We start from the raw sequence: 25,567 nt of genomic DNA, 5'->3' as shown, positions 1-25,567 counted from the left end.
CTATACATGAGGACAGAGGGAATCAGACAGTCCTATAAATGAGGACAGAGGGGATCAGACAGTCCTATAAATGAGGACAGAGGGGATCAGACAGTCCTATAAATGAGGACAGAGGGAATCAGACAGTCCTATAAATGAGGACAGAGGGAATCAGACAGTCCTATAAATGAGGACAGAGGGAATCAGACAGTCCTATAAATGAGGACAGAGGGAATCAGACAGTCCTATAAATGAGGACAGAGGGGATCAGACAGTCCTATAAATGAGGACAGAGGGAATCAGACAGTCCTATAAATGAGGACAGAGGGAATCAGACAGTCCTATAAATGAGGACAGAGGGAATCAGACAGTCCTATAAATGAGGACAGAGGGAATCAGACAGTCCTATAAATGAGAGAATCAGACAGTCCTATAAATGAGAGAATCAGACAGTCCTATAAATGAGGACAGAGGGAATCAGACAGTCCTATAAATGAGGACAGAGGGAAGTCCTATAAATGAGGACAGAGGGAAGTCCTATAATAGAGGGACAGTTAGAATCTAGGCTGCTAGCTCTGTCAACTGTGCCCAGTCCTGATCCTCCATGAACTCTTTCTTCTCAGCACAAAGTCCCTGCTCGGTCCCTGTCCTTGTAATGAATGGCTCAGTCCCATAGATGACAGTCTAATTGTCTGCCTGCACTGACCCCCTCCCCCCATGACATATTCAGCCAATCACAGCACTGGAAACAGACAGCAAATGGGAGACTTGGAATCGTAGCCCAGGCTGATTGGAATGTGGAAGGCTCCTCCTGATTGGATGAGGGATGTACGGATGCTCCATTGTATCTGTCACCTCTCCGTGTCCCCATACATGACAGATGGAGGAGATCGCTGAGGACTGAGCTCTGCCGGGGTCGGTGAGTGTCAGCTGCCCATTCCCCTCCCCCATCCTCCATGGAGGGATGAGCCCCAGGCCTGGCAGCCTATAGATGAGTTCAGAGCTGTGTGATGTGTAAATTGCCTTCATGTCATAGAGATCATGGAGGTCTATGAAGATAGGACCTAGCACATTCCGACCAATCACTGCCTATAGGAAGATCATATGTATGAAGAATGTACACAAACAGCCAGCTGTCATCATCGCACTACATATCCCATCATGCCCCTGTCTCTGGGAGTCATGCCTGGCGCTGTCAGAGTCTTGCAATGCATCATGGGACTTGTAGTTCCACAACAGCTGGAATGGCGCAGTCACCTACCTTTGTTCTACACCTTGAAGAGCCGCCATGTGATGAGAAGGGGGACGACTGCTTCTACTTTTTAGGCAGGGAAAAGAAATCTATAAATATGAATGTAAATAAAGAATTAAACGTATAACTAAAGGCATGTTTTGTTAGTTTTGGGTGGAATGGAGAGGGATTAGAACCCCTGTTAGGTTGTTATTGCTGCCTGTGTCCCCTTAAGGGAGATTCCTACGATTTGTTTGTTTACCGTTTTGGTCGAAAAGTAAAAGAAAATCCCAGATTTTGAGTTGTCACCACAACAGGAATAGTGGGGAAATGTTCCAATGGGGACACCCTTGGATTTCCTCACTTCGGAGAGATTTCCTCTCACTTCCTGTTGTGGCTATGGGGCAGGAAGTGAAGAGAAATTTCCACAGTGAGACACAGATGACAAAAACTGGCAGGAGTTCTAACCCTACCTTATTCTTTCCAAAATAAAAATAAAATTGCCTTTAATTCTACTTAAATGTAATAAAGACTAAAACAATATCATGCATAAACAACGTATTAAAACAAAGAAAGTAAAGTATACATTCCGCATTACATCGATAGTCAGAATCCGAGGTTTATCCATTAACCTGTTAAGGACCGCCCCGTGCAGAGCGGCCCTCCTGTGTGAAATCACGTACCTGTATGTGATTTAGTGCACAGGGTCTGGGACAGGCGCACACCGCCGGCAACCATCTCCACCTGTGATTGGACACAGCGGGAGCCAATCAGCAGGTACGACAGTACCTACAGGTAAGCCTTATTATAGGCCTTGTTATAGGCTTACCTGTAGGTACAAGTGGTGTAACAGAGTTTACCACTTTAACTAAATAAGTAAAATAGAACTATAGGAAAAACTTTTTTTTTTTTTTCCAGTTTGGATAGAGTAAGGGAGGGTTATAACTCATGTAAAGTTTTTTTTGGCCATCCCTGTCCCATTGGGGAGATTTCCCTTCACTTCCTGTCCCATAGCCAGAACAGGAAGTGAAGGTAAATCTTTGCAAATTAACCACTTCACGCCCGCGCTATAGCCGAAAGATGGCTACAGCGTGGGCTTAAATTGCCGGGAGGGCGTCCATGTGCGTCCTCCTGTGCTCACGCTCTCGCACGCCCCGTGTGAGGAGAAAAAAAATAGCCAATTGCCGGCTTTTGTAAGAGGTCCTACACAGCAAACAAAAGTGCTGCTAACCAGTGCCACCTACCAGTGCTCATCAGTACTGCTAACCAGTGCCACCTATCTGTGCCGCCAATCAGTGCTTCATCATCAGTGCTGCCTATCAGCACCACCTACCAGTGCCCATCACTGCCACTTATCAGTGCCCATCAGTGCCACCCATCATTTCCACCTCTCAGGAGGGCTGTGGAGTCGGTAGATAAATGTTTTGACTCCTAAATGTTTCAACAATCTAAATTTAGTAGGAGTTGGAGTCGGTGCATTGTTTGCTGACTCCGACTCCGACTCCAGGTACCCAAAATTTCCTCCGACTCCACAGCCCTGCCTCTCAGTGCCGGCTATAAGTGCCACCTATTACGCCCATCAGTGCCACCTATCAACGCCCATCAGTGCCACATGTGAGTGCCCATTAGTGCCACCTCTCAGTGCCCTTCAGGGCCGCCTATCAGTGCCTTTAAGTACCACCTATTAAAGCCCATCAGTGCCACCTATCAACGCCCATCAGTGCCACCTATTAAAGCCCATCAGTGCCACCTATCAGTGCCCATCACTGCCACGTATCAGTACCACCTATTAAAGCCCATCAGTGCCACCTATCAGTGCCCATCACTGCCACGTATCAGTACCACCTATTAAAGCCCATCAGTGCCACCTATCAGTGCCCATCACTGCCACGTATCAGTACCACCTATCCACGCCCATCAGTGCCGTCTCATCAGTGCAGCCTCATCAGCGGACATCAGTAAAGGAGAAAAATTTGCTGTTTTGTTTTTCTAAATTTTTGGTCTTTTTTTTTTGTTTGTTTAGCAAAAAATAAAAAAATAACCCAGCAGTGATTAAATACCACCAAAAGAAAGTTCTATATGTGTGAAAACAATGATGAAAGAATCATATAGGTACAGACCAGGTGACCAGAACTAGTGTCCCCATTGGAAGAATCTCCCTTGATCACTTATTTGGGACAACCCAACTTTTGGGATTTTCTCTCACTTTCACTGATAATGGTAAATAGGGAGAGTGAATCTCTCGATACGGCAATAAAAACCTCACAGGGGTTCTAGCTTATGACCACTCTATCCAACACTAAAACAGTTTTGCCTTTAGTTACACTTTCAGACCTAGATTACACTTGTGGACAGAAAAAATAGGAGGTTGAGCTGCATTTTTACCGCTCCTCAACCACCCTTTTTAAGCCACGGAGGCCGCTGCAAATTTTTTTATCCCCGTCTCCTGTCTAGTTCAGCAGGCAGCACAGCTGTCAAATGCAACCCGTTCAAGTGAATGGAGCTGCACCACAATCACTTTGCAACCACATGCAATGCACACAGTTGCAGCACGGTGTTGCAGGCTTTTGAGAGTTAAAACAGACAGTGAGAAGGCAACATATCACCTTCCAGTCGCCTGCCAACTGCCCTCTGAAGAGTGATCCACCACAGATCGCCTCTCAGAGAAGGCAAGGGTTGCCACATGTGTATATGAGCCTTAAAGGCTCAGTTGGGCTTTAAAAATTAAGGGCTCTTCTACAAGGCGAGTGGTAAAATTAGATGGCTGAGCAGCAGTTTTACCCCCTCCAAGCTGCATCTTAACTGAAGAATACATCCAAATGGGTTCACAGCGGTGGCATTTTTTTACTTGGGCGGTGGAGTCTAAAGCGCCGTACACACGATCAGACCTTTGTCCGACCAAATTCACATCGGAATTCCGACGGAAAACCAATCGGAGTAAAATAGAACATGTTCTCTATCTGAAATTTTCCCCTAGGGGCTTTGTGTTGCAGCACGATATAAATAAGTAGGTAAAAAAGTATAAATTTATTGGAATAAATAGGGTATCAAAAGAGAGCCCCTCGACAAAAAGGGGACTCAGGATATGAGCTTTGATAAAAAATCAATCCATAAACAAAAAGAAACAAAGAAATGAATCACAACATGGTAACAATAACAATTCAAATTTAAACAGTACTATATGCATATAAGCACTATGTGCGAAAAAGCCCCTACGCGTTTCTACCTTCGTAGTAGCGGTCTTCTTCAGGGAGCAATTTTTTTTACGCAGACATAGGTTCTATGAAGAGAATATATGCAGATCAATAAACATGTAAACACCAAACCACGTTCTCTATCTAAACTCTGCTGGAATTCATCGGAATTTCCCATGGAATTACTCCAATGGGGCTACACACGGTCGGAATTTCCAATGGAAAAATACACTTTTTGTTGCGTTCCAGTGAGTTTTTCCCCCTCTTTTTTCTTAACCTTAAATAAGGACATGTGTGTTCAAGTGCGTTTTTTGGTGCGTTCCAGTGCATTTTTAATGCTTTTTCCAGCGTTCCAGTACAGTCCAGTGCAGGAAAAATGCAGCAAGTTCTACTTTTTTTCTGGAACTGCAAGCACCGGTGTGAACTATGCCACTGAAAATCCAATAACCTACTTTCCATGCATTTTTGATGCAGAAAAAAAAAACGCACTGGACTGCATGTAGTGTGAACTGGCTTAGTGTTGGATAGAGTGGAGAGGGATTAGAACCCCTGAGAGGTTTTTTATTGCTGTCTGTACCCCCCTTAGGTGGATTCATCCTTTCTATTTGTCCTGTTTACCATTATTGAAAGTACAAAACAATCTCTAGTGATTATCGGCCAAAAATAGGGTTCGCTGATAGAAAATGCGGGCGATTTTACATGTGGTGTGTTTTCCAAAGGTCATGTCACATGTGACTCAAAAAACTACAAGCTTGTGGCCAGGGGCGGACTGACCATTGAGGCACTCGGGCACTGCCTGAGGGCCCCATGCCACTAGGGGGGCCCCATCAGGGTTGCCAGGCTCAGTAAAACCAGGGACAGTAAGTAAAAATCTATGTTTTTTTTACACCTGTCCCTGATATGTCTGAAACCGACATGCTTTTGATGTGAAAATCCCGAGATTTTAGCTGCCCTGCCTCTGCACTGCCTCCTGGCGTGGTGACCTTCTGTAAGCCCAGGGGCCCCCATAATCTTCTATTGCCCGGGGGCCCCATGAGTTGTCAGTCCGCCCCTGCTTGTGGCTAACACCCAGCCAGGGCCTTTATCCTCCAGGAGCCTCAGGTGACCGATCGAACCATATACTGCTATGGACTGTTGATCTTGAAGGTGGTCAGCAGCTCAACATTCAAATCCACACTCGGTGTTGATGGTCAAAGCAGCCCGGAGAAAAAGCAGAAAAGAATTGAATTGATGTCAGACTTGCGATAAAACGCGTCGGGGGAAACCGACGGGCTGACGTCACCGTGCTGTTTCATGTCCCGTATGGACGGGCGTTTGTATTGTTGCCGGCCGGCTTATTTTTTATTGGATTTTTTACCTGGAACAAAGTCAATGGGACTGTCGCAACCGTGAGCCAAATGCTCGGCGTACAGTTGCAGCACAATTATCCCATTCAAAATCCCAATTCAGCAAAAAAAGCTCTCTAGATGCCGGTGTTCTGTCAAAATAGCCAACCTGTCAGATCAGCTAACAGAAGTGATGGTCTGTCAGATGACTGACCAAAAATACTTACTGCGCATGCGTTCCAGGTTTGCTAATCTGACAGAACACCTGCAGTCAGAAGGCGGCAACAGACATCTTGTAACACCCAGCCAAGCAGGGCTCAAGTCCTGCGGGAACGCGTGGGAACGGAGTTCCTGCACTTTTTTCACAGCAGGAACTCAGTTCCCTTTGCAGGACTAGAGCAGCCGAGCCAATCCTTCACTAAGTGGCGATGCCCAGCTCGAGTCACTGTCAGGGGCAGGCGAACCTTAGTAATCCTTTATGTTACTGGCCGCTTCCTGTATGGATTCATCAGGTAGTGTGCGGGAATTCCGTCACTTCCTCGATGCCGCAATGTCTCCTGGGAGCTTTTATCATTGTTCCCAGGAGACATTGCGGAGGTCTGTCGCGAGTTATCGCAGGATTTAGAAAGAACTTGCTTCCAGTTACATAAAGGATTACTAAGGTACAGTGGATCGAAAAAAAACAAACATGCGGTTTAGTAATTATGCATATGAGCGTATCATTTTTTTGGTGGGGGAGTGGATCTTGGGTGGGAGTTCCCACACTTTTTTCCCCAGGACTTGACCCCTGCAGCCAAGTCTTAAATTTTAGACTCATTTTAGAAATAAAGTGAGCTTATATGCTTAAATACAGTATTTTGAATGTTTTGATGTTCCGTTAGCGGTTAGCGGATATGACAAGTTTGCTAATCTGACAGAACAATGCAAACCCGCAGTCATAAACCTGTGACAACCATCTTGGTACACCCTGCACTTGGCCACGCTAGATTGTTTGCTAATCTGACAGAACACTGGCTTTTTGCTGCTTTCAAAATTCAACATCGAAACAGTCTCCCGGGTTTCAAAATACTGTATTTAAGCAGATAAGCTCACTTTATTTCTAAAATGAGTCTGAAATGTAAGACTTGGCTGGGTGTAACAAGATGTCCTCGTCTGCCTTCTGACTGCAGGTGTTCTGTCAGATTAGCAAACCTGGAACGCATGCGCAGTAAGTATTTTTGGTCAGTCAGCTGAACGTCACTTCCGTTAGCTGATCTGACAGGTTGGCTTTTTCGACAGAACCCCGGCATCTAGAATGCCTCCAAGCCGCTGCTCCACCACCCTCAGAAGAGCAAACCCAGGGCTTGTTTAGACCCCTTTCACACTGAGGCAGTTTTCAGATGTTTTAGCGCTAGAAATAGCGCCTGTAAAGCGCCTGAGAACTGCCTCCCAGTCTCTGCAATGGGTGCTTTTACACCTGGGCGGTGCGATTGCGGGACGTTAGAAAAGGCTCTGCAAGCAGCATGTATACAGCGCTCCCAAAACGCCCCTGCCCATTGCAATGAATGAGCAGCGCTCCTGAAGCACCTCAAAAAGCGTCTTGGAAGTACCGCAACATGGGAGTTTTTAACCCTTTCTTTGGGGTTAAAAGCGCCCAGCTAGTGGCCTAAAACAAGTGGTGCTTTACCGCTAATGGCCGGCGCTTTCAGTGTCAAAGCAGCCTCAGGCTGGGTTCACAGTTATGCGTTTTTTAGCACTGCAGTCTATTTAAGCTTATTCCCTATGAGTCCTGTTCACATGTATTTCCCTGCAATGCATTTTTTGGGAAGGTGCAGGGACTTTGCATGCAGCACGGTGCGTTTTGAGCTCCACAGACTTCAGTGGAATTCCATATAAAAATGCATGATAAAAGCATGTACATGCATTTTCGTGCATTTTTGGTGCATTTTCCTACATGACAACAGACACCTCCCTCATGCAATATCAACACTTCCCAAAAAAACACAAAATGAAAAAAATGCGCATGAAAATTGCCAAACGCACCACAAAAACACATCAGCCGCACATGCATAAATGCGAACCTAGCCTTACACTTGCATTAGCCCTCTGAAGAGTGATTTGCTGTGAATCGATTTTCTAGGGCAGTTGACAGGCGGTGAGGAGACATTGGGTATGATTTACTAAGGCTTCTTTCACACTATGGATTGTATGTCCGTTTTATAATATCCGTTACTACTGTTATTACACCTATTAACGGACGTTTATTAACGGATTTAATAACGGATACATACGGATAAATATTTTACCATTCTTCCTTTATTGAAAACGGATAATGTTTATCCGTATATATCCGTATACATCCGTTATATCATTCCTTTCTAACGTCCGTTAATAAAAACCATTTCACCCGTTCTTGAAGTCCAGCTCCAGAAGTCTTTACTGAGCATGCTCAGTAAAATTAACGTCCGTTAACATAACGGACATTTACGGAGACATTTACTATCGTCCGTGCGCCATAGACTTCAATGTTAAAATATAACGGACGTTAATATATCCGTTACTTGCAACGGACAAAAAATGGACAAAAAATAGTGCAAGACCCGTCACATATTCCGTTACAACTAACGTCCGTACGTTATAACGGACTATTACGGATCTTTACGGAACATAAAAAAATCCCATAGACTTTAATGATATTTTATAAAGGACGTATAACTTCCGTTTTTTAACATTATCTGACGAATTTTAATACGAATTATTAAAACGGATTTATTTTGTAGTGTGAAAAGGGCCTAAGATGGAAGCGCTCAGAATCTGGTACAGCTGTACATAGTAGCCAATCAGCTTCTAACCTCAGCTTGTTCAATTAAGCCTTGACAAAAAAAAACCTGGAAGCTGATTGGTTTCTATGTACAGCTGCACCAAATTTTGCTCACTCCAGTTTTAGTAAATCAACCCCATCAACCTAAGCCCTCATTCACATTGGACAGGTCAAATCGCATGACAAGTCGCATCCTATTGCCAGCAATGGCGCCGTTACAATCGGTGCAATGCTTCCGAATTGCTTTTTCAGGTGATTCGGTAGTGCTGCCCATTCATTGCAATGGGCAGGGGTGTTTTGTAGGGCCGAAACAACTAATCGATTATGAAATTAATCGATTACAATTTTCATAATCGATTAATCGGCCAGTAACATAATGGGGTTAAAAAAAAAAATTGCCTTTTATAGTACAAAAAAGCAAATCGCTACTGTAAATATTACTTTCACTGTCCCACAGTAAAAAAATGAACCCCTTACAGTAGCGATTATTTGCTCTTTTTGTACTTATTTTTGTTTTTTTAACCCCATTATGTTACTAAACCTCTCAGGCTGCTTTTTTCAGAAACGCACTACAGTTCATTTACATGTTTTCCTATGGGACACGTTCAGATCCATGATTTTTTTTCGGCTGCTGTGTATTTGGAAAGGGCAAGGACTTTTTAACGCAAAACTGTGCTATTTTTTTTTTTGGTTTAATATACTTCAATGGAGAAGCTGCAGAAAAGCATGTAATGTGTTTTTGTGGCAATTTGTGTTTTGTAATCTGCCCAACAAGGCTATTATACGATTAATCGATTAATCAAAACAATAATCGGCCAACTAATCGATTATGAAAATAATCGTTAGTTGCAGCCCTAGTGTTTTGGAGCGCTCCCAAACCACCCCAAAGATGCTTCTTGCAGGACTTTCTCTAAGGTAGGGTGACCAGACATCCCCAGTTTCAGGGGACAGTCCCCTGATTGAGGACACTGTCCCCGGACCAAGTCTGTCCCCGGTTTTGTCCCCAGATTTGATTTAATAGGGGGCAGGGGCAATTTCAAAGACAATCAGTGCAGAATTAAAAAAAAAAAAAAGTTGAATTACACCCCCCGCTCCGCCGTGCCTACTAGCATAGGGGGGGTGTATTTTTCCCATTATCTGTGCCCCTTTCTGATGATCATGTGCTGGTCGGAGCGGAGGGAATATTTCTTCTGTTTCGGGCGCATGCCCATTCAGCTTCGCTCGCATGTTCTTCTGCCTTGGCTCAAATCCTGGCCAGCCACCTGCCTATCTCCTTGCCTTCCCTGGCGGAGTGATCTTCCTCCACTCCCCATCCATTAGTAGCCAGGGCCCGAAGAGTAAGACTTGAGAGGCTGTGAGGCGGGCGGCGACGGGCAGAGAGTCGCTGATTGTTGCCATTACTAGTAAAGAAAAAATATGTCCCCGGATTTCATTTTAAAAATCTGGTCACCTTACTCTAAGGTCCGACAAGCGCACCATGTGTAAAAACACTCCCACATACGGGCAGCATGGGAGGCAGTTTTCAGGCACCATTTCTAGCGCTAAAACGCCTGAAAACTGCCTCAGTGTGAAAGGGGTCTAATAGACATCCATGCTTGAAGCCTTGAAATTGTGCGATTTCATATGAAGTCACACGACTTCAAAGCTGCGTTCAATGCGAACGAGGGCTTATGCCGCGTACACACGATCATTTTTCAGCATGAAAAAAAACTTTGTTTTTCAGCATGTCCAAAAAACAAAGTTTTCCCAACTTCATCATTAAAACGACGTTGCCCACACACCATCGTTTTTAAAAAATGCTCTAGCAAAGCGCGGTGACGTACAACACATACGACGGCACTATAAGGCCGGAATCGCACTAGTGCGCTGCGAATTTCAGCTCTCTTATCTCTGCAGAGAGATAAGAGTAGTGTTCAGCAGATTAGCAACGTTTTAGATGCGAATTTGGAGACCTGGGAGAAGTTCCGGGTGAGAGGAGAGTGGGGGAGAATTGTATTGAGCTGAATGAGAGAAATTCCTGAAGAGAACTGAACACATCTGCGAATTAGATGCGTACCCATAGAAGATAATGGGACTGAATTCGCACCTGAGCCGCACCCCAAGACATAAAAACCGCACACGGTTTGGAGGCAATGCGCAGTGCGAATGCATCGCACATATGTGAACCAGCCTCATTGAAAACAATGTATTTTGAAATGTCCTGCGAATTGGATGCGGTTTAAGCCGCACTCAATTCACATAGGTGTGAACCTGGCCTAAAGGGAAAGTTCCATTCGCCTTTGGGCTGCTTTAGCTGATTCCGTGTTAGTAAAAGACGATTTGCGATTTTCTGTCTGTTACAGCGTGATGAATGTGCTTACCCATTATGAACGGTAGTTTTACCTGAACGAGCGCTCCCGTCTCATAACTTGCTTCTGAGCATGCGTGGGTTTTTTACATCGTTTTAGCCCACACACGATCATTTTTTACAACCCGAAAAACGACATAGTTTAAAACGATGTTAAAAAATGCAGAATGTTCGAATTTTTTTTTTTTCGTTTTTCAGAACCTGAAAAATGATGTGTAGCCCACACACGATCATTTAAAATGACGTTTTTGAAAAACAACGTTTTTTTCATGCCAAAAAATGATCGTGTGTATGCGGCATTAGGCTGGATTCACATCTATGCATTTTTAGTGCTTTTTGCATTTTGCAGATTTGTACTACAGAACGTGTTCCATAGGAAACCATGTAAGGCTGGATTCACACCTAGGCATTTTTTGTGCTTTTTGCATTTTGGAGATTTGCGCCACAGTTCATTTACCATTGTTTCCTATGGAACACGTTCTGTAGTGCAAATCTGCAAAATTCAAAAAGCACAAAAAAGGCATAGGTGTGAATCCAGCCTTAAAATGGAAGTAAACCCTCCATTACAACTTTCACCTACTGGTAAGCCTAGATTAAGGCTTACCTGTAGGTGTTTGCAATATCTCCTAAACCTACACGGTTTAGGAGATATTTGCCAAAGAGAATGCACCGTTGTCTACGGCGCAGGTGCACTGAGAATGCCGGTTTTCTAAATGGAGAATGCCGGCTTTGGCGGCTCCTGCACGCATGCGCGTACTGACGTCATCGCCGCTCCGGCCAATCACAGCGCCGGAGTGGCAATACCCGGAAGTATCCTCCGGGAGAGATGGCTGCGGCTGGAGGGGAAGACGAGGACAGCTTCAGGGGCTTCGATCTAAGGTAAGTAATGCATAATGAGCTAGTATGCTAGTCATACTAGCTCATTATACCTTTGTCTTGCAGGTTGTTTTTTTGGGGGGGTTTACAACCGCTTTAAATGGGCTGTAGTGCAAACCTGCAAAAGGCAAAAAGCACTAAAACTGCATAGGTGTGAATCCAGCATTAGGCCTGGTTCACACCTATGCCTTTTTTAGGCTCCATTCACACTAATGCTTTTTTGATGCATTTTGCAGAAATACAGGGAATTTTTTTAACATGGTTTCCTATGGAAAATGTTCACATCAATGGTTTTTTGTGCCTCTGCGTTTTTGGAAAGGGTCGGGGACTTTTTTTCCTGCAAAAAGCAGCGTTTTGCATGCAATAGAATTCAATGGACCTGCATCCAAAACGCAAGTACCGCGATTTTGCCGCGATTTTGCTTAACCTGTTTATAGCTGGTTGTTAAAGGAAATGTAAAAAAATAAAAATTACTGGCTAAAAAAAAATAAAAAATAAAAACGCAAATCGCGGTAAAATCGCAAGCACCACAAAAAGCATTGCAAAAACGCTCAAAAGCAACATGTATAGGTGTGAATCGAGCCTTAGGTCGTTTTTTTCCGGCGTTTTGTCGCGCGTATTCATGCTTATTTGCGCGCTTGCATACAGCGTTGTCCGACGTTTTTGTACTTCGATGTTTTTTATTTTAGCCAATAGGAAAAATTATCATCTTTTCATCACTTGTTGCTATGTTGGTAGATTTTTTTAATCTTCTGACTGGGTGAAAAGTTCTATTGATTAAAGCGACAAAACGCCCGTAGCAAACGCTCGTTGTCGCGCAAGTCGCTTGAATCAAGCATTTCCATTACTTTCTATGGGAAATGGAAACGCTCAAATACGCCCAAACCGCCCGATACGCGCGACAAAAAAGGGTCCGGAACTTGTTTGAGCTACAGGCGTTCGGCGTGGAGATGTGAACCATCTCTATAGAGAATAATGTTATTTTTCCCCTCTAGCGTCTTTGAGCGTCGCGCTTCAGGCACTTAGGCTCCATTCACACCTAGGCGTTTTTACGCCCGCCGCTATTGCAGCCTGCAATACGCTGGAGGGGTGATTTAACATTGTCGGCTATGGAGATGGTTCACATCTCCACGCCGAACGCCGAAACGCCTGAAGCTCAAAACAAGTCCCTGACCCTTTTTTTCAGGCATCTTCGGCGTTTGGCCATATTACACAATGTGTAATCACCCCTCCAGCGAAAATCGCGGTAAAAAACGCCGCGTTTTGTCGCGGCAAATCGCGGTAAAAAACGCCGCAAATCGCCTTGAATGCAGCCTTAGTGTGTTTTCAGTTTTGCAGAAACACACTACAGTCCATATAACATGGTTTCCTATGGACGTAGTTCGCATCTGTGCATTTTTATGAATAGCACCAGGGACTTTTTTCTGGTTTTTGGTTCCATAGACTTCAATGGATCAAAAATGTGTATTGAAAAATGCAAAATGCACCTGGAATATGCAACCTGCATAGGTGTGGACCAGGCCTTAGTGATTGCAGTGACATTTGCAAAGAATGCCGACATGCAAGGAAAATAAAAGAAAGTAATTTTGCTTGCACATAATCCGATGATGGAATCTCATTCACTAAAGTCTGGAGATAGACGGACTGTGCATTTGGAAAGGGAATTATTTCCTTTTAGTAAATCATCCCCAGTCTGTCTCCTGTGTTCTGCCCCAGCTCTCTGCACAGGTGAGAACAATAGTCAGGTTGGTGAGCACACCTGTGTCCAATCACAGGGGGCTTTTTAAATATCATCAGTCACTCTAATTGGGGGGGAGAAAACAAAATAATAAGAATGAGAGGTCGCAGAAGAAGACGGCGAGGAGGAGGAGGTAGCAGCAGCTGCAGCAGATCCCTGACGTCTTCTCTGACAGTGATGGCAGAAAATAATGGCATGGGAGATGTTAAAGGTGGAGCCCCGCCATACTCTCCGGCTCTAAGGCGTCATTTGCAGACCAGGAGGGGAAGAGGCCGGGGGAAGGCTCGGCATGGATGGAAAGAAGAAAGACAACTCCGCTCCCATGGATTGTGGAAGAATGTACAGGACCTGAAGACCGAGGAGGATGAGCCCCACCTGACCATGCGTCCGCGGAACATTCGCTTCTCCCAAGCGGAGAACATGGTCCTCGTCTCCAAACTGCTGCCGGTCTATGAGAAGCTACTGGGCCAGCAGAAGTCCAAGATCTCCTTCTACAAGAAAAGCCAGATGTGGCAGGAGATCTGCGCCGCTGTCAATGGGGTGGGACACCGACAGCGAACCGTACATCACTGCAAGAAGAGGGTCAACGACATGAAGAGGCAGGTGAGGAACAAGATGAACCGAGAGAAAATCGATGGGGACCAAGGATCCCCTCCAATCCAGGTCTACTACACCAAGTATGAGGAGGAGCTGAAGAAGGTCCTGCCGGCCGAAATCATAGACGGCATAGAGTTCTTTGATTCCGATCAACCGCAAGATCCGTACCTGGAGGAGGAGGCCGGTAAGTGTTTGCATTGCTTGCTTGTATGTGCTATAATGATTGAAAGGTGATATTTGCCTGTGTGTGTGATCGGGCCGCAGGGCTTGGCGAGAAATCGTCTGCTAAAGTCCCATACACACTATTAGATTTTTGTCTTCAGATTTACCAAAACCATATAATAGGAGTTCAAACCTTAACCACTTGTCCACCGGGCCTATATTGGCACTTCTCTCCTTCATGTAAAAATCTAAATTTTTTTTTTTTGCTAGAAAATTAATCAGAACCCCAAACATTATATATATATTTTTTTTAGCAGACACCCTAGGGAATATACATTTTTCAATTGCCTTTTTTTGGGGAAAAAAAAGCTGTTTCATGAATTAAAAAATAACAAACTAGTAAAGTTAGCCCAATTTTTTAATACAATGTGAAAGATGATGTTACGCCGAGTAAATAGATACCTAACATGTCGCGCTTTAAATTTTTTACAGGTTACTAGTTACAGAGGCAGTCTAGTGCTAGAATTGTTGCACACGCTCTAACGCACGCGACGATACCTCACATGTGGGGTTTGACAGCGTTTACATATGTGGGCGGGACTTGCATGCGTGTTTGCTTCTGCGTGCGAGATAACGGGGACAGGGGCGTTTTGAGAACATTTTTATTTTTACACTTCTTTTTTTTTTTTTTTTTTTTTTTTACATCACTTTTATTCCTATTACAGGGAATATAAACATTCCTTGTAAAAGCAATCAGTGTGACAGGTCCTCTTTATGGAGAGATGTAGGGTCAATAAGACCCCACATCTCTCCTCCAGGCTTACAAGCATGAAATCGATGAAAAAAAAATCACTGATCTAATGCCGACAGCCGCGATTGCGGCTTTGTTTACTTCCGGGTACCGGGCGTGATGTCATAACGTCGCGCCCAGACCTCCGACGGTCATAGGGATGACTGGTGACCATCTGGTCACCAGTCACCTCTATGCTTTCCAGGCAGCGCCGACCGATTCGCTCTCCGAGCCCGGGGGGGCCGTCCCCTCCCACTGCCTATAAGAACGATCAAGCGGTGGAACCGCCGCTTTTATCGTTCTTATCGTGCACAGAATCGGCGGCTGAAGACGGCGATATCTGAATGATGCCTGTAGCTGCACCCATCATTCAGATATCACCGCACAAAGCCGAGGACGTCATATGACGTCCTCCTGTGGACAAGTGGTTAAAGGGGTTGTAAAGGTAACATAATTTTTTTTATTAATTTTTTAATAACAAACGTCATACTTGCCTCCACTGTGCGGCTCGTTTTGCACACAGTGGCCCCGAACCTGGTCTTCTGGGGTCCCTCGGCGGCTGTCTCACCTTCATGTGATCAAGCTTGCATGGTGGTTAGTTCTTGCGGGCACGCTCCCGTGATGCAGCCGGCGGCTATAGTCACTCACTGTATCACTCGGCCCCGCCCCCCGGCACGACCCGTCATTGCATGTGATTGACAGCAGCGCGAGCCAATGGCTGCGCTGTTTTCAATCAATGAATGAGCCGAGAAGCCAGCGCGTTCACGGCGTGGGATTTTCGAGGGGTCAGGTAATTAAATGGGGGGCTGGGGGCCGCTAATCCTTGGATGTTTTTTCACCTTAATGCATAGAATGCATTAAGGTGAAAAAAACGTGTACCTTTACAACCCCTTTAAGAGTATCAATTTGTATGCAATCAGGCAGGCCCTTGCACTACATGGTTTTTGTAAATCTAAAGACAAAAATCCACAGAGAATCAAATGGTGTGTATGGGGCATAAGGCCTTGTACTCACAGGGGAGGATTTACTAAAACTGCAGCACTCTGAATCTGGTGGAGCTGTGCATGGTAGCCAATCAGCTTCTAACTTCAGCTTGTTCAATTAAGCTTTGACAATGAAACCTGGAAGCTGATTGGGTTGTGTGCAGAGCTGCACCAGATTTTGCACCATGCAGTTTTAGTAAATAACTGTCACAGGGTGCAGCTTTTATAAAATCTTCCAGCAGCTTTTCTGAAGCCTTTGGCGAGGTGTACACCAAGGATGAGTTCAGGTGTGTTTAGATCCTTGCAAGAACCTACCTAAGGGCTCGTTCACACTTGACTAAAATTCTAACGCTCCTATAGCGTTAGTATGAGCGTTAATGCGCTTTAGTATGGACATTAGACTGGCATTTTACAAGTGTTTAAAGATTAAGTAAACCCACAAAAATAAAAAATACACCCTGCAAGACAAAGGCATAATGAGCTAGTATGCATAGCATACTAGCTCATTATGAATTACTTTCCTGAGATTGAAGCCCCCGCAGTGGTCCTCGTTCCTCTCCTCCACCGCCGCCATCTCACCTGCAGTGACTTCCTTGTATCGCTGCTCCGGCGCTGTGACTGGCCTGAGCGGTCATGACGTCACTTCCACGCATGCGCCGCCAGGGATGGCACGATCCCATTCATTAACGGCACGCTCAGTGCGCCTGCGCCGTTGTCTACGGCATGCAAGTGCCGTAGACATCGGTGCCGCCTTTCTTGCAAAAATCTCCTTAACCGTGTAGGTTAAAGAGATATTTCTTGCACCTACAGGTAAGCCTTAATCTAGGCTTACCTGTAGGTCTAAGTGGTCTGTAAGGATTTACAACCACTTTAATGACTAGTTAAAAATGCCCTATGGGCAAATTTAAAGCGTTTTATTTATGAGCGTTAAGGTGCATTAAAACCGCTCCACCAATGCCTATTCCATTGAAGTAAATGAACTAATCTTAACGCTCTGCAACCGCCTACCAGAGCATTTGCGGAGCGTTACCATAGACTTGAAAGGTAAACACACCTTCCCCGTTCTTCGTTGTGGCAGTGTCATTGATCGTGTGTTCCCTGTTATAGGGAAACCCGATCAATGACGTCACACGTCCAGCCCCGCCCCCTACAGTTAGAAACACATATGAGGTCACACTTAACTCCTTCAGCGCCCCCTAGTGGTTAACTCCCAAACTGCAATTGTAATTTTCACAGTAAACCATGCATTTTTATAGCATTTTTTGCTGTGAAAATGACAATGGTCCCAAAAATGTGTCACAATTGTCCGATGTGTCCGCTATAATGTTGCAGTCAAGAAAAAAAACGCTGATCGCCGCCATTAGTAGTAAAAAATATTAATAAAAATGCAATAAAACTATCTTCTATTTTCTAAACTCTATAACCCAAAAATAGGTAGAATACGTATCGGCCTAAACTGAGAAAAAAAAATTGTATATATATTTTTTAGGGATATTTATTATAGCAAAAAGTAAATTTTTTTTTTTTTTTTTTTTTTTTTTTTTCCAAAATTGTCGCTCTATTGTTTATAGCGCAAAAAATAAAAACCGCAGAGGTGATCAAATACCACCAAAAGAAAGCTCTATTTGTAGGGAAAAAAAGGACACCAATTTTGTTTGGGAGCCACACCGCATGACCGTGCAATTGTCAGTTAAAGCGACGCAGTGCCGAATCGCAGAAACTGACCAGGTCCTTTACCTGCATAAAGGTCCGGGTCTTAAGTGGTTAACAACTCTAAAATGACTGCTTTTAATGCCAGTGTGAAGTTCGCCTAAGATATCCACCAGGATGCCTCAGTCACTTATGGTTGGCGGTTTGCAGTGACCGCTTCCTCGCAGGATAGCGCAGGAGGGTTTAGACTAGGATCTGAACAAACCTAAACTCATCCCTGGTTCACCACCCCTCTGAAAAGTGATCCACAGAAAGCGGAGGCTATCATATGATCGGGAGGAGATACTGTCACCTGAACAGGGATTTTGCATTGAACTATTGTGCCACATGTGCTTTGGGGCTAATTTACACAGTGGGGGTTTATTTAATAAAACCCGTGCAAAATCTGGTGCATCTCTGCATAGAAACCAATCGGCTTCCAATTTTAATTCTCAAAGCTTAACCAAACAAGCTGACGTTGGCCGCTAATTGGTTTCTATGCACAGCTGCACCAGATTTTGCACTCTCCAGTTTTAGTAAGGCCCCTTTCACATTGAGGAGTTTTTCAGGCGGTAAAGCGCTAAAAATAGCGCTGCTATCCCGCCTGAAAAACTCCTGCACTGCAGACTCAATGTGAAAGCCCGAGGGCTTTCACACTGAGGCGATGCACTGGCGGGAGACAAAAAAATCTCCTGTCAGCAGCATCTTTGGAGCGGTGAGAGGAGCGGCATGTATACCGCTCCTTCACCGCTCCTTCCTATTGAAAACAATGGGAACCGCGGCAATACCGCCCGCAATGCGCCTCTATAGAGGCGCATTGCGGGCGGTATTAACCCTTTATCGGCCGCTAGCGGGGGTTAATACCGCACCGCTAGCGGCCGAATCCCGCGGCAATCCCGGCGGTATAGCGCCGCTCTTTTTAGCGGCGTTATACCGCCACCGCAGCTCCTGCCTCAGTCTGAAAGGGGCCTAAATCAACCCCAGTGTGTGGTGACAGACTTTTTGCTGCACCAATTGTTTCCTATGTGTTCCATTTACAGTGCAACACAGCCTAGGGCTGCGCTCAAATGCCGACCTGCTGCATGGTATTGCAGTGCATTGCACTGCTGTGCAGTGCCCTGAATGAAGTGTACATTTTGTACTTCTTCAAATAAAGTTTGTACAAAACAAAAAAGAAGTGTGATGGGCTGCTTTGTGTACCACACTGCCCCAGCCGGTAACGGACAGCTGCCAGAGTGGTAAAGCACTCCGAAAGCTGTGCGTTTCAGTGTGAACTCGGCCTCAAAGTTCCATCACTGTCCCATTGACTTCACAGAGAGTGTGATAGTTGGTGCCGCCTGTCAAACTCCCCCGGCCAAATTCAAAATTGTGAAGCTTTGTGGCTGCAACATGTGAACGGTATTATTATAGGGGCATTTATGGGCTGCACAATACACCGCGCATATCATGCATATTTCGCTGAGAAGGTGGGAAATTGGGATGCCAGCATGCATTGCTGTGTGTTACTTCATCTAGTTGGTGTCAACTGTTACTAAAAGGCTTCAAGGAAATTGCTGAAAGTTTTTCAAATGCTTTGTCTCGAAGCTTGCTGTACCGAACGCTTTTATACAAGGTCATGTGTATAAGACTAAAAAGAGACGTGCCCAGAGAAATACGGAGGCTGCCATTGCTGGTTTTGAAAATGCTAGTTGTCTGGCAAGAAGTTCTGAGTATTGCAGGTCAATGGGTATTGTATTTATTTAAAGGGATAACTTCTGGGGAAATGTTATGTATTGCAGACATGGTGTGTTGTTATTGACCTGAAACATACTGCATATGAAGTCTGAGCTCTTGGACCCCTTTCACACTGGAGACCTTTTTCAGGCGCTTTATCTGCAGTCCCAGTGTGAGAGTCCGCGTGCTTTCACACTCGACCGGTGAGCGTGCAGGACGTTGAAAAAGTCCTGCAAGCAGCATCTTTGGGGCGGTTTGCAAGCGGTGTATACATCTCTCCTCCACGGCCCCTGCCCATTGGAATGCACAGGCAGCGCTGGCGAAGTGCCTGCAAATCGCTTTGGACAGCGGCACTACACGGGCGCTTTTCACTTTTTTTTTTTTTTTTTACCCCTTCTAGGGGGTTAAAAGCGTCCCGTTCCCACCCGAATCGCACCTATAACAGCGGTAAAACCCTGCTTAAACTAGCGGCGCTTCACCGATACGCACACCCCCCCAGTGTGAAAGGGCAGCGCTCCGCAAGTTACAACTGTGTGTAGCGGTGTCACCCCTCTGGCGGGTGTGACCCGGGTGCAGTCCGCACCCCCATAGCAACGCCACTGAAAGGGCTCTTAGGCTGCATTCACACCTGAACGCGGCATATTGTACCGCGATTTGCCGCGACAAAACGCGCCGTTTTTTTAGCCTACAATACGCCGGAGGGGTGATTTAACATTGTCGGCTATGCCGAAAGCCGCCAGAAAAAAAGGGTCCGGGACTTGTTTTGAGCTTCAGGCGTACGGAGTTTCGGCGTGGAGATGTGAACCATCTCCATAGCCGACAATGTTAAATCACCCCTCCAGCGTATTGCAGGCTGCAATGGCGTCGGGCGTAAAAACGCCTAGGTGTGAATGCAGCCTTAACCTCTTGCTGCCTGCATAAAGCGTATATGCAGCAGCAAAAAGGTGGGCTTGTTTGCATCCATGGGAGACATAAGTTTCTGTGCTGAGAGCCTGCTCCTGGTCTCTAGTAATGTTTGGGAGCCTGATCGACCAACTCCCGGTCATGTGACAGTTCTTCCTGCCCCCCCAGGGCATAATAGCCCAATTGTAGGGACAGCTAGGCGTGAAGGGGTTAATCTGCATATTCACCTAGATCAGCGACTCAGGAAGTCTTGAAACCGTTAGATGTGCTTGACAGCCAGGCAAACTAGCATTTTCAAACAGGTCAGCAATGGCAGGCTTACATTTTCTCTCTAGTCCAGGAGTGTTGAATCTGTGTAATAAAGATGTGTAATCTTTATGGTAGAGGCATCTTTAAATGATCTTTGGGCTTGGCTGGCGGTGCTTGTGGCCTGCCATAGGTACATTAAAGCTTTATCCATCTTTCCCATTGCCAAAGGACCTTGTCCCAGCAGTTTTGCCTGGAGGGGGACTGGGCATCTTCATATTGTATGCCAGAGAATTTTCCGGTACTGCTACCCATGTTGCATAGGGTAAACCAGTCCGCTTCCTTCAGAAGTGGCTGGGGGTTCCTTGAGTTGCAACTAACTGATCTTCCATCTGATGTTGCCTGCATAATTTTGGTTCCAATACCACTTGGCAGAGTCAACTGTACGACTGCAAGGTTATCATTCTGAGCACCCCTGTAAGGGAGGCATTCTTCCCACTAGAGCTGCACGATTCTGGCCAAAATGAGAATCACAATTTGTTTGCTTAGAATAAAGATCACGATTCTCGCGGCGTAAAATCTTTTACATTTATACAAAAAAAAAAGGGGCTTACTTTACTGGCTAGTTTTATTTTTTATTATTCATTAAAGTAATTTTTTCCCAAAAAATTGCATTTAAAAAGACTGCTGCACAAATACAGTGCAACATAAAATATTGCAACAACCGCCATTTTATTCTCTAGAGTCTCTACTAAAAAATGATATAATGTTTGGGGGTTCTAAGTAATTTTCTAGCAAAAAAAATAAATGATTTTAACTTGAAAAGAGCTGTCAGAAAAAGGTTTGGTGATTAAGTGGTTTAATGTTCCTAATTTACATGCAGAAGTTTATTCCTTTGATGTAAAAGTCAATGTGATACAATGTTTAGACTTAACTTTCCACTGATAAAGAATGTTTTCAAAACTTGGCAGGCTGCCCAGACTTGGCAGATTGCCCAGACTTTGGGGCAGATCCACAGAGCGAGTACACCGGCGTATCTACTGATACGCCGGCGTACTTTCAAATTACCCGCGTTGTATCTCTGTTTTGAATCCTCAAAACAAGATACGACGGCATCTGGGTTCGATCTGACAGGCTTACGTCTTCGTACGCCTTCGGATCTAAGATGCAATTCTTCGGCGTCCGCTGGGTGGCGTTCCCGTCGTTTTCCGCGTCGAGTATGCAAATTGGCTACTTCCGACGATCCACGAACGTACGAGCGGCCGTCGCATTTCTTTACGTCGTCTCTAGTCGGCTTTTTTCGGCGTATAGTTAAAGCTACTATTCTGTGGCTTATAGTTACACCTGCTATGTTAAGTATGGCCGTCGTTCCCGCGTTTAATTAGAATTTTTTTTTTTTTTTTGCGTAAGTCGTCCATAAATCGGGATGGACGTAATTCACGTCTATGTTAAAAAAAAATTACGTCCTTGCGATGTCATTTAGCGCAATGCACGGCGGGAAATTTAGGGATGGCGCATGCGCAGTTCGTTCGGCACGGGGACGCGCTTCATTTAAATGAAACACGCCCCCTACTCGCCGCATTTGAATTCCGCGCCGTTACGCCGCTTGAGATGCACTAGGCCGCCGTAACTTACCGCGCAAAATCTTTATGGATTCAATTTAAAGCCAGGTAAGGTACGGCGGCGTAGCGCATCTCATATACGATGCGCCGGGGCAGATCTTTGTGGATCTGCCCCTTTGACTTTTGGCTGAGAGTAGAGAGGAAATTCTTTGCATATCAAGTGCAGAGAGAATTCTTTTCATGTCAAAGATCGTGAAACCCTGTGTCAAGAATCGCAACGGGAAAAAGATTGCGATAACGATTCTTGACGATTAATCGTGCAGCTCTACTTCCCACCTACCACCAATGATCCCTGATGAACTTACGAGGGGTTCTCTGGGACCTGAAAGTTATTTCAAGGGTTCCTCTGGTGTACGAAGATTGAACAAAGGCTGGAGTATAATTTTTCCGAGTTCTTGAAATGTACAAAAATCTGACTGATTCTGACAACTGTCAGGACTCGTACACACGACCGAGAAACTCGACGGGCGAAACACATCGTTTTGCTCGTCGAGTTCCTTGTGAAGCCGTCGCAACTCGACAAGCCAATTTTCTCCATTCCCGTCAAGGAAATAGAGAACATGCTCTCTTTTTGGCTCGTCGAGTTTCTCGACAGTTTCCTCGCCGAAAATGTACACACGACCGGTTTCCTCGGCAAAAAAATATCTCCCAGCAAGTTTCTTGATGGTTTTTGCCGAGGAACTCGGTCGTGTGTACAAGGCTTCAGTTCTTGGTGGCATTGTCATTTGGCCAAAAATTTTTATATAATGCTTTTTTTCCCTTATTTTCAGGACCTTCATGGTTTTCGCATTCTCAAGACCAAGATCGGCAGAAAGACATTTTATATTCCGATGCTGAACTCCCAATTTCCTTGGATTCTGAAACGGAGGAATCTCCAGTAATACGTGGCAATTCTTTACAGGAGCAGTCGTCTGTACTCGCAGATATCACTCCAACATACAGTGAAGATTCAAACCCGTCGGAGCCCACCGTCACAGATTCTCATATTCTGCAGACCAAAGAAAATTTGCGTGGTCCCCCCAAAAAAAGATCTCTGTATTCATCAAGTAAAAAGCTTCATTCTACACTCTCTCGAGCCTTGACTCCTACTACATATCTAAATATCGTGAAGGCCAATCAGCACTTGTTCCGCAAGAGCATGATGCATGAACTGAACGTTCTACACGTGGATTTCTGCCAGTTGACCGATAATATCAATGTGAATTATGATACTGCTAAGAAAATGCTGCAAGTAGAAACCCAAAGGAATCACATATTGATTCAGATGAACAACAACATTGACAGGCTTTCTGAAAGCATCCAGCAGTTGGCCAACCAGCAACAAACTGACCGGGTCCTGATACATGACCTTCTACAAGAACGAAGGTCCAGGTGGAACCAAACGGGTGAATTTCCTTGCGCTGCTCACTAGTCTGGCTTCTGCTGACGAGGAGACCTTTATAAAAGTTACAGAAAAATGAAAACTGGGAACTTTCTGCACTGTATTTAAAGTGTACAGTTTGCTATAGGTTTATCTTGTACAATAGTTCAGAAATGCACAACTGTTAGAAATTGAATACTGAATAAATGAAAAAAATATCAAAAGCCAGTTCTCTATAGCGAATTATTGGATGTGTATTGTGTTTTTTTTTTTTTTTTTTCATCCACCATGAATATTGAACTGAAACTCAGGAGCATAGTAGGCCAATATAGCCGCCAGACGGAGCATCAGAGGTCTAGCAACTTACAAAAATTAAAGTTTAAATAAATATTCTAGATTTACAGTATCTAATAAGGCCTTAAAGTTTATTTTAAATTTTTTTTTTTTTATAACTTTTGGTTTTAAGAGGCATCGGCTGGGAATATTGTTTGTGGTCCATGTAGAGGACATTCAAGTCTCCCATGCATTGAGTGATGTTCAGCACAGCTACTGCAGCTCTCCATCAGCTGTGTATACAGTTTGTTAAATGCTATGGGCACTGGTCCCTGCTGATGGAAGTGTTTTGTCATTTTTGAATAGGAATAAATCTCATTTAGATTAGCAATATCTTTGGCAAAACAGCCTAAGTTGGTGGGCCTCGGACAGCCCCTTTAACCACTTAAGACCCGGACGTTTAGGGCTCTTTCACACGGAGCGGACCGTTTCTGGGTCCGCTCCGTGTGTCTCCGTCGGCTCAGCGGGGATCCCCGCTGAGCTGTCGGCGGATAGGGCGGTCCCCGCACACAGTGCAGGGACCGCCCTGTCTCAGCTCCGCTCTGCCCTGTCCGTCTGCATCAGTTCCGTTCCGCCGGACGGAAGAAAAATAGGGTTTTCTTCCGTCCGAAAACCGGATCCCGACGGACGCGGACGTTAGCGGATGCTCCTTCCGCTAACGGACGCGATCCCATAGGGATGTATTACAAGTCCGTTAACGGACTTGTAATAACGGACAGGCGGAGCGGACGTCTGAAAGGGGCCTTAGGCAGCTAAAGGATCGGGCCAGTTTTTGCGATTCAACCCTTGCATTGCTTTAACTGACAACTGCGCGGTATTGCGACGTGGCTCCCAAACAAATTGACTTTTTTTTTCTTTTTTTTTTTTTTTCACAAATAGAGCTTTCTTTTGGTGGTATTTGATCACCTCTGCGGTTTTTTTTTTTTTTGCGCTATAAACAAAAATAGAGCGACAATTTTGAAAAAAATTCAATATTTTTTACTTTTTTTTTTATATAATAAATATCCCCCAAAAATATATAAAACTTTTTTTTTCCTCAGTTTAGGCCGATACCTATTCTTCTACCTATTTTTGGTAAAAATCGCAATAAGCGTTTATCGATTGGTTTTGGCAAAATTTATAGCGTTTACAAAAAAGGGATAGTTTTATTGCATTTTTATTAAAAAAATATGTTACTAATGGCGGCGAACAGCGTTTATTTTTTTGTGACACATTATGGCGGACAATTTTGACACATTTTTGGGACCATTGTCATTTTCACAGCAAAAAATGCATTGTTTACTGTGAAAATGACAATTGCAGTTTGGGAGTTAACCACAAGGGGGCGCTGAAGGGGTTATGTGTGACCTCATTTGTTTCTAACTGTAGGGGGGTGTGGCTGTAGGTGTGACATCATCAATCTATAAAAGGGAACACACGATTGATGACAGCGCCACAGTGAAGAACGGGGGAAGCTGTGTTTACACACAGCTCTCCCCGTTCTTCAGCTCCGGGGACCGATCGCGGGACTCCAGTGGCAATTGGGTCCGCGAGTCCCGCAGTCACAGAGCTTCGGACCGGGTCACGTGCCCGCGACCCCACGGCTGGGCTTAAAGATCCACGTACGTGGATGTGCCCAGCAGTGCCATTCTGCCGACGTATATCGGCGTGAAGGGGTCCTTAAGTGGTTAAAGGCAGTC

The 25,567-nt window shown here is 44.9% G+C and overlaps 2 protein-coding genes across 2 annotated transcripts in view; both read left to right on the top strand.

Moving 5' to 3' along the window:
* The first annotated feature begins 747 nt into the window (after positions 1 to 747).
* KBTBD3 (kelch repeat and BTB domain containing 3) overlaps positions 748 to 25,567 on the top strand; it is a 49,891-nt gene continuing 25,071 nt past the window's right edge. The window contains exon 1 of the mRNA XM_040340240.1: positions 748 to 898. The gene's annotated coding sequence lies outside the window, so the exon portion shown is untranslated. The remainder of the gene's footprint in view (positions 899 to 25,567) is intronic.
* On the top strand, positions 13,255 to 23,801 carry LOC120929050. The gene is made up of 2 exons (XM_040340241.1): positions 13,255 to 14,271; positions 22,966 to 23,801. Exons 1-2 carry the CDS (start codon positions 13,587 to 13,589, stop codon positions 23,604 to 23,606), a joined length of 1,326 nt encoding a protein of 441 aa, XP_040196175.1. The 5' UTR covers positions 13,255 to 13,586; the 3' UTR covers positions 23,607 to 23,801.

The sequence above is a fragment of the Rana temporaria genome, chromosome 2 (genome assembly GCF_905171775.1).
Source record: "Rana temporaria chromosome 2, aRanTem1.1, whole genome shotgun sequence".
Classification (NCBI taxonomy): Eukaryota; Metazoa; Chordata; class Amphibia; order Anura; family Ranidae; genus Rana; species Rana temporaria.
This window is presented reverse-complemented; position numbering and strand designations above follow the sequence as displayed.